The 18319-nt window shown below is 39.1% G+C and overlaps 1 protein-coding gene across 1 annotated transcript; it reads left to right on the plus strand.

Moving 5' to 3' along the window:
* Positions 1–21: 21 nt before the first annotated feature.
* OTOP1 (otopetrin 1) lies at positions 22–14644 on the plus strand. The gene is made up of 6 exons (XM_009880541.1): positions 22–307; positions 5949–6085; positions 8987–9045; positions 10639–10769; positions 13139–14085; positions 14474–14644. The coding sequence occupies exons 1-6, from the start codon at positions 22–24 to the stop codon at positions 14642–14644; spliced, it is 1731 nt and encodes a 576-aa protein (XP_009878843.1).
* Positions 14645–18319: the final 3675 nt, after the last annotated feature.

Genomic DNA, 18319 nt, shown 5'->3' on the forward strand with positions numbered 1-18319 from the left:
GCCTGGCCGGCGGGGTGGGAGATGGAGAAAGCCGGCGGTTCCCCCTGCGTGGGCGGCAGCTACCCGCAGAAAAACGCCGAGATCCTCAGCAGCCAGTACGGCATCAACCTCTTCCTGGCCGGGCTGCTGCTCACCTTCGCCTGGGCTGTGCATGCCGTGGGCATCAGCAAGAGCCATCTGCTCTCCTACCTCATCACGCTGATGCTCATCCAGCTGCTGTGGATGCTGTGGTACCTCTGCAGGAGCTGTACGCAGAGGAGGCTGATCCGGGACAAGGACACGCACGCCGGAGCCCGCTGGCTGAAGTGTAAGTACGGGCTGGTGGCACGCAGCGCGCACAGGACGTCTGTGCCATCACCCGTCTCTGCTACCACTTTGTTAGCCTCGCCATCCCTACCAGGAGGCATCCTGGTAGTCTTGAACTTAATGCACGTGCAGTGCACTCTAAAGTAAATATATGCATAAGCTGAATGTACTAGGAGGTTGTATGGGAAAGCTGATTGCTAAACATCCTCGCTTTCCAACCTGCCATTTACAGTGCTGAAAGCTGTGGTGCCTTTTTTTTTCCCTTACCAGGCTGGTTTGGCAGCACTTGAAGAGTAAAATACAGCTAATGGAAGACGCAATTATGTTGGTGTCATGCAGTTTTCTTGGAGGAATCATCACCTTTTCCAGGCAATATAATGCAACTTACTTTTGGCTAGTACCAGTCAGAAAAGTCCTCAAGTGCTCTCTATACCAATGTATATTAGAGATTCCCATTTATGTGTGTACAGTGATGCTTTAGGAACATTGGGAGTTAGACAGAAGAGGACAAAATCCCTGGCCAGATGAGTTTGTGGATCAGTACGTAAAACATCTAAGCGAGGCAGCTAAAGCTAGCAGGAGCTTGTAGGAAAAGCACGCAACTTTGCTAGGGTGGTGGTGGGATGTGATGGCCCTTGTCTGCAGAACCAGGTGCGTACTGGAGTAAGGATTTAAAGGTTTGTCGAGAGAAGGTGGTTGGGGAGCACATCACAGAGACAGAGTGACAGGAACGCTGTGTTTCTGGGTCCCAAGAAAAGGAAACAACAGCAGCACAGTGTAAAGTAATAGGCAAACCCAGTTTTACCGACCTTTTTTCCAGTCTCAGCACTGCAAATGACAGGCTGGAAAGTAAGTATGTAAAGCGGAGTGCTGTAAGACGGCTTTTCCATGAAATATGTCTGTCCCACTAGCAATGAGACAACAGTTAATTATCACAGCAGTTAATGAAATATCTAAATGAAAAACCCAAGAACACCTAAACCCTGATTATTTTGAAAAGTAGGGTTGTGTTGCGGAAGTTTAGTTTGTTCTCAGTCTCAGTGCATGTGTGTCTCTTCTTTGCAGCTGTTAACAATTGCTCAGGGAAAATCTTTTTTTTAAATGTCTAACATTTTACAGCTGTCGTCTGTAGGCTCTTTCCTGAAATGTATGGAGTTCATGTACCGACTGTTCAATTGTTCTCCTTCACTGTTTTCCAAAACAATATTCAGCGCTCGGGCATTTTTCATTCATTAGCTTATGTGGCTTACAACCTCCTGAAATTCATTAATACAAGGCTTAATTTGATCCTATTTTGGACCAAAAAATGCTATGCTTTTGTTACTCAGAGGGTAGCTTTCCCCTCTGAAGTATGGAATAAATACTGCTTAACATGGGTAAGTACAGCAGGACCCCCTGCCCTTTTTCTTTTGGCACAGCATTCACAGCATTTCATTTGTCCTACAGGATATAAGGAGTCACAGAAACTTAGAAATAAGATACTGGAATGAACTCTGGGTTACATTATCCATTTCTTTTACCAGCACAGGATGGCTCTTTGTACTAGCTTCTCAAGTGGTGCGGCTTCCACCGCTTCTCTTGGATGTCTAGGCTGCAATTCAGCAAATTCGCCCTTAGGGGAAGACCTACACTTTCCTATTCTTAGGAGTTTCTTGTAGTTACAACAAGCCTGTACAAGTCCTTTATCCTCTGTTGGTAAAAGAAAACTTATTTGAGCTAAGGAAAAACTCAGGTGGCAAGTCCTCTGCCAAGATCTCCCTTGCCCTCCTCTGCATCAATGCTTTTGTCATAGAAATCTTTTATCTGAAAGACTAAAAGTCCAAAAAAAGGAGGAGGGGGAGGAAGACAAATTTTTTGATCGAGTCTTTCCACAGAAAGCTCTCTGCAATTTTTGGCTAGCTCTTTGAAGAATGGCTCCTTGCTCTCATTGTTAGAGAAAATGTCCATGTACTAACCAGTATAAAATGAGTATATTTTCATGATTCCCTTCAAACTGTGCATATCATTTCAGTCGAAGTGGTGGTAGGTGGCTACTTAGAGCATTTTGCTATCACAAATATTGAAAAAGACTGACTTAACAAAAACCTCCTATAACTGAGTCCTTGCACACAGTTAACAATGCTAGAAGGACAACTAGTTTACAAGAATTTCTCACAGAAAGGTTTCCTTGAGCATTTTTGCATCTGCATGAACCCTAGAGCACAGCTGTCTTGCCACTTGCGTGGTAGACCAAGAGCTGCTCTTATAGTCTGAATGTGGGAAAAGTTTCAGGGAGAGCTTTGTGTCTAGTAAGGCACAGTTATCCTGACCCAAATAATCACAGGGAAGCTTAGGAAGTCCTTTCCTTGACTTATTTCAAATGTTATTCCCCTGAGTACGCTCTCCTGTTAGGGAAAAGTCTCTGACCATTATTTGGAAGTTCAGCCGAGTGAGCCAGAGAAGTCAAAATGAAAATCAATTAGCTTCACAAATGGCTTTATTTTATCACATTCTCCAGCAGCACAGCTTCTATTTAAAGCACAGACAGCAAGTCAACCTACGAAGCTCTTGGCAGACTTCAACTTTTATCTTTTTACTGCTTGCATTAAATTGTCTATTATTTGAAAATGCTTCTCTAAACTTAAAGTATTCTTCAAATAATAGAAAGAATTAAGCCAGCACTTAGCAGTTCTGAAAATCCTATTCTTGATCCCCTAAGATATATAGGTTTCAATGAACATTTGGAAAACATCCCATTTTTTTAAAATAATACAGATACACAATAATACAGATTGCTCAGTAGCAATCATTTAATGTTTCTTTAACTGTCAAATAGAAATAGCATAACAGTGGAATTATCTTCCTTATTTATAATTACTGACACATATCTAGTATTTAGTATGAATACATAATACTGAAGTTTCCATTGGGAAAAGTTAACATGGAAACCATTTAGCTTACCATATGTATGGTCATTATAGTTGTGCTTTGATTTTTGACTAAGCAAATTAGTACAATAATTTTCTTTTGAAGCCCCTTAAATACGCATGGGACACTTTGTATATGCTTACAGTGTGGCCACCTGAGTGATGGCCAGCAACATCTAGGTAGCATTTGAATAAATGAAATAATTGCACATTAAAAGAAAAAAAAATCTCAATGTGAAAGAAACTTCATATAGGGTGTGTGTGTGTGTTTGTTTTGTTGTTGTTGGGGTTTTTTTTCCCCCTCAATGGTCTGCTGGACATTGATGTAAAGCTGTAAAACCACATAACTGAAATACTGATCTTGTGAAATGGAAGCAAGACAGTAGAACTTCAGTACAGGTCATCCTTGTACAGACAAGATGCATGTACGGTGCAGGAGATGGATCATTAATCTGAGAGATGTTTGCTTTTTATTTTTGTGAATTTAAACCTGAGCCCCTCGCTTTGCCTTGCCTTGCTTTGCCTTCCCTCTTCCCATTTCTCCTAGTTAACAAGCCCCTTGTGATCCTCTTCTCATGAGTAATGGAAGCAAGGATGCAGAACTTTTACATTATAAAATATATTTTCCACGCATTCTTCTCTGACATTGCCACTTCACTAAAGCAGTTCCTCAGGGCTTGATCCTGCACCAGAAGTTCATTGGGAAGTTGCCTTACTAGTGTCATGGTTGGGGAATTAAATATCTTTCTAAAATAAAGTAGGCATATGCACAACGATTCACTGTAGAGTAATTATGGAAGATTTTTATACTCTTTTTGCTTCAGAAGATAGCATTTTCCTTCTCATTGAAACAACTCGAATACTTGTTAAGTCCCTAAGAATGACATCTTTCAGACAAAGAGTGCAACAGGCTGAATTTCGTGCATACTTTCTAAATAAACCGTGAATCACAGGATCCATCATAGAATAATTTAGGTAGGAAGGGACCCCTGGAGGTCATCTAGTCCAACACCTTGCTCAGAGCAGGTCCAATTACCTCAGGTAAAGTTATATTGGAAGAATTAACAATTCTAATTCATTTTAGAATAATTCAAATTCTTTAAATAAGGAAGGAAATGTATCATTTGATCTCAAGAGTAGTGTAGGATTTTGCACTTTGTGATGCTGTTTACTTTTATACGTAATGAAATTGGCATATCTATTTAAATGTGGGCACCAGTCCTGCTACATGTGTTAGAAATAATACAAATTAGTTTACATAATAAGCATAAATAAAAAAAAACTATGGAATTATACACATGCATGAAGTGCAGAGCTGAGGTTTTAGATATGGAAATATGAAACACAAAGTTTCTATCTCTTGGTAAAAATTACACTCCATCAGTAATTTGTCATTTTGGTTTTTTTTTATTCTAGAAAGATTGTAAAACAGAAATATAAAATCCTACTGGAATTGTGGTTAAAAAAATTTCTGAAGTCCCTTTTTGTTTCATTTTAAAGGATCAATGAAATAATAAAAATACATTGCATTTTAGAATTTATACTTATTTTTTATCAATGCAACTTTAATAATAAACATTAAATTATTACAGTAGTGTTATATTTTATAACACAAGTTATGAAATAGAAGTCTAGTGGAACATGTGGTGCTTACAAGGAAGTTAGACTGTGGTTCCTTATAAAGGATAAATATTCATCAAAGTCAACACTAAAGATGTTTTATTTACTCTGTGAGGAATTACAGAGAAAAATTAAAATACTGATGCTCATCTGTATCTTAAAGTCCAGTTATGGTCCATGGATAGATTTTTATCTAGCCTTAGTTCAAATAAGCCCAAATTAAATCCAGTGGAAGCTTGTTTGAATAAAAGCCCAAAAAGAAAAAAAACCCCCACAACAAACCAACCAACAAGCAAATGAAGACTTTAGAGTTTGGTTCAGTTGTGCTTAGTCAATAATTAATAATATACATTGTGTTACCACATAGTTTTCCGGAATGAGTTTGTAACAGATATTTACATTCCTGAAAGAAAAAAATAAACAAGGGGAAACACGTATTTTCAAAGTTCTTTAGGATATGAAATACATCTTTAGAGAAACATATTAGGGGGTTTTGTGCAGGGGGGGGAAATAATAGATAGAGAAATGAAATCTGTGGTTCCTTTCTAGGAGTACAAACCCTACAGCTCATTGCAGTTTTGGTCTCTGAGCTAAAGCGTAACCTGCTGAAGCATGGGGAAGGCATTCCAAGTGATTGTGTTACCTACCAACGTGGAGCTCTTGGGCCAGGAGACTGTAACGTGATTGTTCGGCTCCCTGGAATTGTATAGTTTGCTGTGCGGCTGTATAGAGCGTTGATTCACGCGCTGTATGGCCGCTTCAGCGCCACCGTTACTTGAGAGGCTGAGCTCGCAAGGAGCTGGGAGCCACCTGCAAGGTGCTGGGTGTCCCCAGGTCCGGGCCATTGCTGGGCTGGCTCCTCTGCACTGCGCGTGCAAGGTGTGTACGGGGATGTGCCTTCGCATTACATCAGGCAGAGGCTTTCACAAATTAGAGGGAACTACTTCTTTGAGTCAGTTATCTTCATAAGCATCGATCTGCTTTCACTTCTTTAAAAAAAACACGAGGATATTGATCGACTTTTATTTCCCTAAACAGATTTTAGCATATTGTGCAAATTGTCTCTCGACGCTGCGACAGGACATTGACATTTTCTAATATCTTTTTCGTTTGTAGGTGGGATTACATTATTCGCAGTGATTACTTTAATTCTGGACTCTTTTAAAATTGGATATTATATTGATTTTTCAAACTGTTTATCACCAACTGAAGGCATTTTTCCTGTTACACACGCCGTGCACACCATCTTACAGGTAAAAGTCACTAGTTGCAGTGTTATAATATATCTGTATTTCTTACCAAAAATATCTTTTATCTTCTCATCATTGGTGAATTTTACACTAATTTAATTTCTAAGACATCACAGGATACTTTTGAGGGCCAAATTCTTGTGCATGTCTATCTTTTCTATGTGTAAATTCAGGCTCTGGAACCTCAAGTTGCTCAGCCGTAAAACTCACGTGGGTTCAAAATAGAAATAATCCCAAAAACGCCCTCCTATAGTTGAAGTTACATGCTTTTTTCAGTTCAAGTTACGTATATACTTTTCAGTATTTTCAGGCTGAAAGGAGCAGCTTGGCTAAAGCTTACCTCTGTATGTAGGACTTGCCACGCAAGGTCAACTCAATGTGTCTATCCTCATGTCCCCTTGTGGTTAGGGGTGGAGGTTTGATACTTTAAAGGGACGAAACCCTTCCCAGGCATTTAGCTTGTCATAAAATACTTGCACATCTTTCCTATACCAAATGAACTCCTCCTAGAAGCATTTGGTTGTGCTTATCGGGGATTGCGCAGTAGCAAACGTAGTCAGTGTCTCCGGTAAAATATTCCGGCTGCTTGTTTATTTTAAGGCTTTGGGTCTATACTGTATGGGGATATTCCATAGCTGATGATTGTTTATCACATGAATTCCTCTGTGCCCCTGTCAGCAGATTTGTAGGAAAGAAGGAAAGAAAAAGCCACTCAACTAAGATACTCGGTTATAGCCAGGTCATTTAATGCACTCTCCAAGATGATTAAGTCATTCAGAAAGAAAAGAAAGATTTTCCTAGCAGTTGTGGTGGCATGTAAATAAGCATTTGAACAACTTGCATTTTTCTGCTTGCTGTAACAAAAAAAGCATTGAAATTTAAGCAGTAACTCTGACCTCTCCTGTCTTTTTCTCCGAGGAGGAAATTCTGATTTTGTTGAAGTAATCTTAATTTCACATTTTTGTAATATCCATTCTCCATGTCTTGCAACTTCTTTGCTTTACCCCTGAAAAACAAACCAAAGAAATGAAGCCTTTTTTCCCTGCGGATCTGCGTGTAGCATTTTTCATTGCATCCAGTGACCCAGAGCTGACGAGGTTTCCAGCTACGGTGAACTGGAGTGTGGAAGAAACAGTGTATACGTCACCCAAGGTTGCTGAATTTATCATCTGCTTAGCTTAAAATAATGAAATCTAGAATGTTAACCTGAGCAATCAAAGAAAAAGTTAAAAAGTAATTTACCAGATGCCACTTACCTAAGACAAATCTTCTCATGTCCTTGAAAAACAGGATGAAATTCCAGCAGACAGCATTCCTAATTACGTATCATCTAAGAACCCAAGGATTTGTTTTCTACAGAATGTGTCAGACTGTTGTATTTTACTCTAATGAGGCATCCTGATATGTGCCATTAAATTAACAAATAGATACATACTGCACCCACAAAGCAATGGGCTCAGACATACCTGCCCCTCCAAGACAGACAGTGCCTTTCTCTCTTTCGCAGGCAGAACTCCCCTTGAGGCAACGAGTATTCTGTAAGCAAAAATTGGATTTGATGCTGTTTCTTTACCTTTCTGACTTTTCCTGTTTCCCCCACTTTGACTCTAATATCTGAACAGATCTTCCAAAGTTATGTTCTTTTAAGTTTTGAGGACTGCTCCCATCTGCATCTCTCCCAGCATGGGAAACTGAAGATGGCATTAGATGAGACTAAGGTGCTGATTTCAATTTGTTTGATTTCAGTGGAAACCTCCGTGATACCTTGTAGTCTCTACCCCTGGGGTTTTACAGTGCTCACACCTGCTTTTGATAAATCGTCATCAGAGGGATGAATGAACATGTTATTTCTGGGTAGTGTAGGCGACCCACAGAGAACTGCGTTTTCCTAGCTTTTTGAAAGATTGGATATGTCATCAGAATGTCTCAGACAACACCAGCTGTGGTGTAGGGTGCCTACGTTAATGGGCACAGTGGTAAAACAGACTTCCAGTCGCTGTAATTGCTGAAGAAGAACCCAAAGTTCTTTGCACTTTTCTGACCATTTCTGGAACACCAAACCAGGCAAGTTTCTAAGAGAAACCTTTGGGACTGTTTCTGTCCTGATAGTTCACCTACTGTCAAGTTCGGTGTCCTAGGAGCTATTCTGAGTAACGAGGATGCCCAGTTTCACCCTAACATCCCTGAGGAATAATGGTGTCGTTCTCCTTGCACTTACCAGCGCTTGGAACCGGTTTTGTATCAGCAACAATCTGTATCCTGGGGTTTCCATTATCCTCCCACAAACAGAGATTCCCACTTTTAAAACTTCTTTCTCCTTTACTTGCTAACTCAATACTGTTATCTCCCTCTCCTTTATTCTCCAGCTTGAGCTTTCTGCGCCGTGCTTGAGTTCAACTGCGTGTGCTCCTAATGTGGTTGTCTCTCAGGCTGATAGTACGAACTTTTCCCTTGCTTCCTGGGTGTCTGTTGCTTGTTTTATCAATCAAGTCTGGCATCCTTTCACTTACCTCTCTCCCTCCCTACAATTCCATATATTCAATAAATTATTCAAACTTAGCATCACCATGCCCTGTAGCAACCATACTGCTGTCCACAGCTGGTAGCTTTATTTCCTTTGAAATAAAAGCCTCTCCAGATACAGACACATGATACGTTTTGGTGAGTCATACTGAGACTTTCTGTGGTTGAGCCACTGACTTCGCCTATAAGAAATCTTAGGTTCATCATGCCAGAGAGGTTTTGGGTGAACATCAGAGGAAATCGTAAGTTATTTCACATGCGTGGAGATGAAGCTACCTCAGTTTAAATCATCACAGTTTCCGTCTACATATGCGCTTTCCTTTTTGAGTGTCACGTGTGCTCATTAGCGTAATGACATTTCTCTGTATTCCTTTCATTTAGGTGTACTTTCTTTGGTGTCATGCGAAGGATATTATCCAGTCTTTCAAAACACTTGAAAGGTAAAGTGGATCTGATCCTCATCTGGAATGCTAATAGGTGTAGGTCTGCACAGTGCTTTAACGCCTACAGTTTCACTGTATGAGGAACACTGAAAACTTACAGACTTTGATTCTCCTCTTAATTGTGTTAATATAAATAAAAAGTAACACAATTTACCCAAGTGAGAAGATAATGGTTAGTCTGAATTATTTTTCTTCTTATGTAACTATGCTTATATTTTATAATACACAACAGCCACAGAATAAGTATATTTTTATCATGAGAGAGGGAAATGGGCAATGTATGATACCATGGTGTCCCTTGCTTTTTTTGAAGGAAGGAAGCGCCATGTACGTGTCTTAGAACTATGCACTATATTATGTTTTCTTTATTTAGCTACTGAAAGGGAATCTACATCAGCAACCTGCAGTCAGTGCAATATATCTGAGGTATTTCATATTGATTTTTATGGAAAGCACCTTTTGGAACTAAATGCAGATGTGCAAATTCACTGGGAAATACAATCTCCCCTCCCTACGTACCCAAATCACTAAGGGTTGTGAACATTTCTGAGACCAGAACTTTGTTCTTGCAGTGTAACTGATGTGTCCTCTGAACTGCTGAATACATATATTTCTCACAGAACTGAGGACTGGTCTTTGAGGCAGCAAAAGGTTTTGTGAGGTGGATTAATGTAGATTATCTGTACATAGAACGTAAATAAACAAACATGGTAATTTTTAAAATACTCATCTCAAATTATCAATGAGCTGACCAGTTTCTGTAGGAAGTAAAAGAAATTTACTCAGAAACATTGTTTACGGAGAAGGTTGTCCTTTTGCTTTGCTGTCTTGGCTAAGTGTTCAAGCCTCATGCCAATGAGGAGAGAGATTGCAGATGGCTTTGCAATGTCGTCTGGTGAAGTCAGCTCTGTTTATAAGTAGAATTTAAAAAATCCCTAACTGCAAGTCTATCAGTGAGAACAGTGCAGTAATAAAGAACTGTCCCTTGGTGAAGGAATTTTACCAGCCTCAGGTGCAGGAGAAAAATGCCTGGCTTGTGAGAAACCAGGAGTCTCAAAAACACTTGGAGACCTACCCTCACTGTATCAGTAGTCTGAATGGGATAAAGCCCTCTGTTGGCTTCAACTCTCTCCAGCAGACAAAAATGCATGGACTGGAGATTAGAGAAGGTGGTGGTATCTGTGGGGAAAGACCAGCCACAGTGAGTATAAAAGAGCACCGCAGAAAGCTCTGAAATAGTTTGCAAAACAGTTAACCCTGTTCAGATCGTTCAAACACTGTCATTACCATGAAGCTTGTTCAGGTGAAACCATCACATAAGAGAGCATAACAAATAATGACAGCATGCTCAGCATGCTATTAATGGTTTAATACATTAAGCCATTGTTATTCTATAAAATTTTGGAAGTCTGACATCCACTGTGCTCCACTGAGGAACATCTTTAGAGAGATTAGTTATGATTTTCTTTACCCTGCACTGACAAGTGAATAGCACCATGTAGCACGTCTACAGAAAGTCAATCCGTTTTATTTAACGTGTATGAAGGTATACTCTGGGCAGATTCCTTCAATAATGACTTTGTTTTGTAGGTTTGGGGTTATCCATTCCGTGTTCACAAATTTACTCCTGTGGACAAATGGAGTGCTAACAGAGTCAAAACATCAACTGAATGAACATAAGGAAAGACTAATCACACTTGGTTTTGGGAACATAACAATAGGTAAGTGAAAGTATTGGTACATTTTGGAATTCCTGCTCTATCATGCTCTCACACAAAATACTGTGTCACTCTAGGATGAAGCTGGGTCATTCATGACTATGTCAGGGTAGTCATTCCCAAGCAAATGGTAGTGAACTGGTAAGTCATCAGTTCTGATCACAACTAAAATGTATGAGCGTTATCGTTATCATATACGTGGTTCAGGCTGTAGTTTTCTGTTTACTCATCTCCCCTTTGGATGAGGTCGAGAAGAAATTTAAATGCTATAAGTTCCAAACAAACAAACAGATTTTTAGAAACATTTTATTTGAGGAGTGATATCACTGAGGAACCCCTTTATTAGTAAATCATAGAAGTAAATGGAACATAGCAGTGCTAAATACAGGGATTACTATTTTGTAAGTTTTTTGTAGCAAAGCAAGCGTGGATAATCCTGCAGATCCTTCCCAGGAGAGTGGTTACACGTGGCGCGTGGTCCTACGGGATTCAGTGGGATGGCTCAGAGGGATGGGGGTTATCCATTAGTGCTGCTTTGCAAGACAAGGATTTTGCTCTGGGTGGTTCTTTTTTTATAACGAACCATTTTCTCCATTGGTAAGATGATGCAAGTTATAGTCAACAAACATTGAGTATAACTGCTGGGGATGCCTTCCGCTTTCAAATGCCACTGAAGCATGGCAAAATTGGGAGTGCTTTACATTAAAGAGGAAATAAAAGTTCTCGGCAGCTATAAACAATTTTCTTCCCATGAAAATTTATCAGTACAGCTGATAAGTTTTGATTGAGTTCACAAGGGAAAGGATAGACAGCTTTTCAAGAGGAAAATGTGTGTTTTCCCACCCAGTGAATTCAATAGTGCCTGCATTCTAAAACCTCCAGATTTTGCACCTACAAAGCCAAAGCCTGAACCAATTTCTTTTTTTGCCTATTTATAGTCTCTATAAATTGAAAAATATTAGGCATTTTTAATAATTCCTGCCAAGGTTCACATATAAGCGAAAACTTAATGTTAAAATCTGTAAAAAAGTATTTTCAGTACAACTGTGTCTAAAATTATGCCCACAATTTTATGTCTATTTGTAAGTGTTACCCTTTAGGTGTATCTATGGAAACTATCTACTTTCCATTAATAATCAGGTAGCTGAATTGGTAGTTCAGAGATTTTGTAATCATGGAGCATCAGTAGAGAGCAGGCAAATCACAGGTTAGTGGCTCTTCTTGATATTTCCACTTGTTAAATAGAAGCACTTTCTTTATATTATTTCCTATTATTCTGCTGCCAGAATTATTACACAATTATGAATAGTCACAAATAGCATCTGAAACAAGAGGGAGTGAAGTAGTGATCCACAAGACAAGGTTGGCATTAACATACAATCCACTGCAAAAGCTTTTTTTTTTCATCTCTTAACACTGTGTGTTTGAGAGAAAACAATACCAACTTCCCCCTCTCCTCTTCTCTTCTCTTCTAAAATTATAGAAAACAGGAGAAAATCTTCCAGGCACAAATCTAAGATCAGCGCCTAAAAACGTGTTCTTCAGCGTGTGTGTTTATATGTTTATAAATAAACACATTGTGAAAATAAGTATCTTTTTTTTTTCTGCCACTGTAGAAATTTCTGATTTCTGAAATTATTTGCTTAGGTTCGAAGTGCACATTAAATTTATTTATTTTACAAATACAAGCAATTGTTCATTGAGATGCCTTAGGGGTTTACAATGCAGGTAACTGCACAGCAGAGAGATAATGATTTCACAGGTTCCTCTCAAAAGGAGAAGATTGATTTTTAATATCTTTTTTTAAACTTAGAACAATACTGGGACATTGGGTGAAAGTATCTGTGGTTTACTTCACCTCTTACTAGACATTAACAACTTTTTAAGAAAGAGGTTTTGGTATCAGAAACCCCACCGATAGAAAATGAGAGCAGAACTGAGCTTTTTTCTTGTTAAGCTTGTTCTTGATCTGCTCCACAGATCCTCGGGCTTCTATAAAAGCCTTCTTAGCTGAAGGACTGAGGACTCAAAGCCCTTGGGATCTTGGATTTTTGTGGTATAAAAAAGTATTTTTTACCAAGACCCTGTTGAAGTTTGGTGTGCTTTGGTGTAGCATTTGTTCATGATGTGATTGTTGCTCAGTGGCTGAGCAGCAAAGTCAGAGATCATACTCCAGTACGCATGCGAAAGTCTTGTTAGGTTAATGACTTCAACGATAAGACCTTTTTTTAGGTGGCTAACTGGGTGGTGCAATGTGTTGTTTGACTGAAATCTGACCTTTTACATTTTGTTATTTTATTTTATGTTTTATTTATTCACTTTAAATGAGAAATCCTTATAAGGCACATAACTAATCTCTCCCTCTCCTTTAGTTTTAGATGATCACGCACCTCAATGCAATTGTACAACAACAACTCTCTGTTCCATATTTTCTCAAGGAATATATTATCTATACCCCTTTAATATAGAGTACCACATCCTAGCATCCACGATGCTCTACGTCCTGTGGAAGAACATTGGCCGCAAAGTTGAGCACCACCAGCAACACAAAACTCCATTCAAATTCCATGGCATAACTGTTGGAATGATTTTTGGACTAGTCGTGTTAACTAGCACAATAGCCATAGTTGTTGTCTATTTAATTCAGATTGGACGTTCGAAAATCAAAAGCGAGTTAGCACTTACTATGTTTTACTTGCATGCTATCTTTGTATTGGCTCTGATGTGTACAGCTGGAATCGTTGCCCTTCTAATCTACAGACTGGAAGACAGATCATTGGATAATTCAAAAAATCCCGCTCGAAAACTTGATGCCGAGCTGCTGGTGGGCACAGCCGCAGGGTCCTGGCTCCTCTCCTGGGGCTCGATCCTCGCCATTATCTGTGCCCAAGCCCATCCAAAATACACGTGGTACAACCTGCCCTACTCCGTCCTGGTTATTATCGAGAAATATATTCAGAACCTCTTTATCATTGAATCCATACATCGTGAGCAGGAAAAGGCGAACGACGATATTAAAACTCTTCGAATAGTGACTATATCTCGGGGGAGCACTTTATCACTTACCCCCTCGTACAAAGAGATTTACAATGGCAGAGCTGCTCCTGACAGCGGAGAGGGACCACTGTTTAAGGGCAGTGTCTGCGGGAGAGAGAACGATGGTGGTGGTGGTGGTGCCAAAGAAGAAATGAATCAGGATAAGACTTCGGTCATGCATTCGGCCTCAGATTTCTCATTTTCTAGTAGAAACTCAGTTACTAACAACAAGAGGAGAATTCTGAAGAACATCGCTGCATTTTTATTCCTATGCAATCTTTCGGTAAGACATTTTGAACATAATTCACAAGTTAATACCCAAAAGCTTCCCAACCTTTCAAGTCTGATAAGTGTATTAAAATTACATGGTTCTATAGTTTGTAGCAAGTAAATTTTACTTCTTCTGGAAGAATAAGTGAATGTGCCTTTGGGGAACAAAGTTTATTTAAACATGGAATCTGGGAGCCTAGGCTTGTTTTAGTCACAGTACAGAAACTGTAACAGCAGCAGAAGCTGAAACCCTCTTCCACCACTGTGCCCCAGTAGCAGTGGGGAGGGTTTGCACAGGGCTTTCTAAAACCAAACTGCAGTTTGATGGGGGTCACGGTTATCAAGGTCTAGTCACTCCTATCACTGGTGATTAATATTGGCCTTGCGTTCTTCCCTTGCAGCTTTGGATACCACCAGCATTTGGGTGCCGCCCGGAATATGACAATGGACTAGAAGAAATAGTTTTTGGCTTTGAACCCTGGATAATTGTTGTGAACCTTGCGATGCCTTTTTCTATTTTCTATCGGATGCATTCAGCTGCCTCACTCTTTGAGGTCAATTGTAAAACATAGATTATATACGGTCTCTCAGTAAACAACTAATTGCATAATTAATTAAATAAATAATAGCTCAATGAGTGGATGAATGAATGAGTGAACATAGCAACAGCTGCTCAATAAATAGAAGATTCAATAATTTCTTTTAAAAGAAGGGACCATAGCTAATATAGCACATAATTATTTTTTTTAAATTTTTCTTCCACATATTTTATTATATATGTGGTGCTATTGTATAGGTACACTTTTCAGAATCATATTAGTGTTAATATGATTAACACTACATAGTAAAGTTAATTTGATCTCATTAACCTTTGTTGTAGTCATCTGGGATTTGTCCTCTAATAATTTGTATTGTTTTGTTTTCATTCATTGTGACTTGTGAAAGGGGTTAAAAAAAATAAATCTGTATGACTTAGCAGGGAAGATCCCAGGAACAGCTAAACTGAGTGATGCTCTTGAACCGCAGAGATACTGTGAAAACTCTCAACTCTTAATTCCTAGCTATGTTTTTATAGTAAAACCTGAAAACATTGTATATTTAGTTGGGATGTGGGAATTACTTTAAACTTCCTGAATACTGATAAAAAAATCAATATATAATTATTATTTTCTTAACTACATAACAAGAAATCCAGGTAAATAGCATATATGGTTAGGTATCATGCTGTATATAATTTCTTCTGATAAAATATATTTCTATTAATGCATTCCCCTTGCCTTGTATTTACTATATGACATAACTGAGAAATAAATTTAATTCTTTATTCACACATCCTTGAAATGTAACTAGTCCTATAGCTTATGTTTAGGTATCTATGTTCCATTGCCAGAATGGTATATATTCCCTGTACAATTTTTTTGTGAGCTGCTAATTTATTTCTAGTTCAGTCTCCTTGTTGGAAGAAAATCGTATGTCTTCATACAGGGCTGCTGTAAAGCATAGCTGATGCCTCTAGAAATCTGGAGGCCCCTTGGCTGAGGATTTTACAAGCGTGGTTGTAAAGCTATTAGAACATAATCTCAAATTCCTAGGATATTTAGTTGCCAGAATTCTCACGGACAGCAACAAAAAGTTGGGTACCTGAATATTCTTAGAATCTGGACCTGTAAGACTGAAAGACTGGAGCAATGACGGGAAATACTGAAAGGAAGCAACAGATCAATTATTGGATAACCCTCACTAGCTCACTAATGATCTAGTCCTAAGCCTGGTGAGTCAGGGGCTGCCAAATTTCTGCCCCTAGCTCCTAGAAGGGCAGTTATACTTTTGACCACAGCTGCCACCATCATCTGCATGGGGAGGTCGGCTTCTGAGACAGAAGATCTCCACTGTCTTGTCTGCTCTCACAAGTGGGAACAAAAACTTTGGCCTTATACCACTAGATGGCAAACACAGACCGTTCAATAAATTACCTGATTCCTTCTAGGAGTTGCTTCACATCCTAATTAATCTTCAGTTCTACTTTGCGGTACGCACAGCCATTACCGACTTTACCTGTTGCAAAACCCAGATCAGGTAAAGCAACTTTCATCTGCAGTATCCGCGGAAGTCTGTACTAAATGAACCATCAGCGAGGCTGAGCGTGCAAACTCCTATGTTCCTGCAAAGCAATTTCAGTTGTTTGATTTTAAGTGGTTTTTGAAAGAGTCACCGTCTGATCACATTGCTGTAATCTCTTCCTTTCTCTAGGGCTGCTCGTCCTGCTCTTTTATCACATCTCTATTAGTTCTTACGTTCATTCTAGACAGTAACATTTTCTATCTTTCCCCTTGAACACAGTAACTTGATCTCACCCACTTCCATGCAAATACCAGACCACTTCACTTGGTTGTCTCTCAGACTGGTTTCGTTTTAAGTAGAGTGAATAGGGCCATCCTGATAATCAAATAGAGCTTTAATCTTCCTTCCAGATCAATTCTTGGACCAACTCCGCAGCTAATTCTGGTATCAGAAGAAAAATTCATTTCACTAGGTAAGCCCACAAATTCCACTTCATCTTTTAAGCGCTCATAAAGACAGCTAGAGGAAGCCTGTTTCTGCTTCCTCTGGTTCTGTGGGATGGGTCCTGTGTCATTCTTCAGCTAGAGCTGCTGCTCTTTAGCCGATTCCCAGCATTTGTGTTCAACCAAAGCAGAGCTAGCTAATCCCTAGGGCCAAGAAGAGGCCATATGCTCTATTACAAACATGTAGCACGCATTTGGAAGTTTCAAAAATAAATAACATCCTTATTTAGTTATATTTCATCTGCAATTACTTAGCCCTTTCTGTTTCTTAACATTACTGTTGAAATAATTTCATTTGTCCACAATATTAAATTGATTTTGAGTGCTGAAATTGAAGTTTATTCAGAAAAGTGAATTAAGGCAGCCCTCTGGCAGTGAGCAAATGTGTTAAACGTGCTAATGGGCAGATTCTATTCTGAGCTGCACTGATGAAACCCCGCTGACTTAAATGGCTCTGTTTCAGGACCAGAGCCTTGATTTTGGCTTGAGAAGCTGAAGAGGTTTTCACATCAGGACTTCTCTCAAAAATATTGTTTCATCCAAATGCAGAATATTGTATGGAAGCAGGTCTTAGTTTACTACTCTTGAAGCAACGGTCAGTTTAGAAACATCGATTTTTAAGAAACATGGATTTTCGGACCAGCAACAATAATCAGATTGTATAACGTAGCGTGACCTCTAACTCTGATCAATGCTAAAGCTGGGCTTTCTCAAACAACTGCTTTCAAGCTTCTCTTTCATTTTTCTCTAGCATATGTCAACAACAGTAATTCATCACAGGTTTTAAAACACAAGAGATAGCACAAAGTTACCCTATTTCTACCTCCCTATCTGCTCAAGCACGTGACAGGAGGCAGGAGAGCTGGCGTACCCAGGAGAGAGGTCCAACAGCTGCTCGTTGTTAAGTTCCTGAGGTGCCTCTCGGGGACAGTTTGCCTACTTTGAGAGCCCTTGGGAATGGCTTTGAGGCCAATTTAATATTACTTAAAAAGAGATTTTTATGTTTCTTTAAATGGAATTTCTTTAGTCAACTCCAAAATGCACTTGATATGTAAAGGATTCTGAATTTTTGCTGCATAATCTTAGTCAGGAAGCTATTCTCTGATGTTCATCATATCCTTCTGTTAGACTCTTCCACTCCCTCCTTTCCTCCCTAGATAATTTTATTTATTCAATAATATATGCTAGGGTAGCATTTAAACTTATATATGTACAGGAATAAAAGCTGCTAAGGTGCAAAATGATTCCCGCAATCCTCAAGCATTTGCCTGAAGAGTCAAACTTGCATAAGATTTTTCCAAGTGTTTTTTAGTGTCAGTGACATTGACTCTAAGATGGAAGACGGTGGAGGCGTCATGGTCAAGTCTTTCTAAAAGAACTGAATTGCTTTTACTAGCATTTCTCAATACTTTGAATTTTCGCTTTTAATCACTTAAAAATTTATTTCCAATGACCATTTTGATAATTTTTGGAAATATTCCTGTGTTGTGTGACCCACCTGTTGTCCATAGACTTGGAGTGAACTGTATCAGTGCAGAGAAGTACCTGGCTCCAGAGAACAGCAGAGAGGGAAATTATCCAAGTTATTTGAGTACATGCTTCTTTCCACTGACTAGGGAATTTAAGGTCCTTATGAGGATAATTAGTTCATTTAAAAAAAAAGCAAAAAGCTGTCTCTTCCAT

The sequence above is a fragment of the Charadrius vociferus genome, unplaced genomic scaffold (genome assembly GCF_000708025.1).
Source record: "Charadrius vociferus isolate BGI_N301 unplaced genomic scaffold, ASM70802v2 scaffold603, whole genome shotgun sequence".
NCBI lineage: Eukaryota > Metazoa > Chordata > Aves > Charadriiformes > Charadriidae > Charadrius > Charadrius vociferus.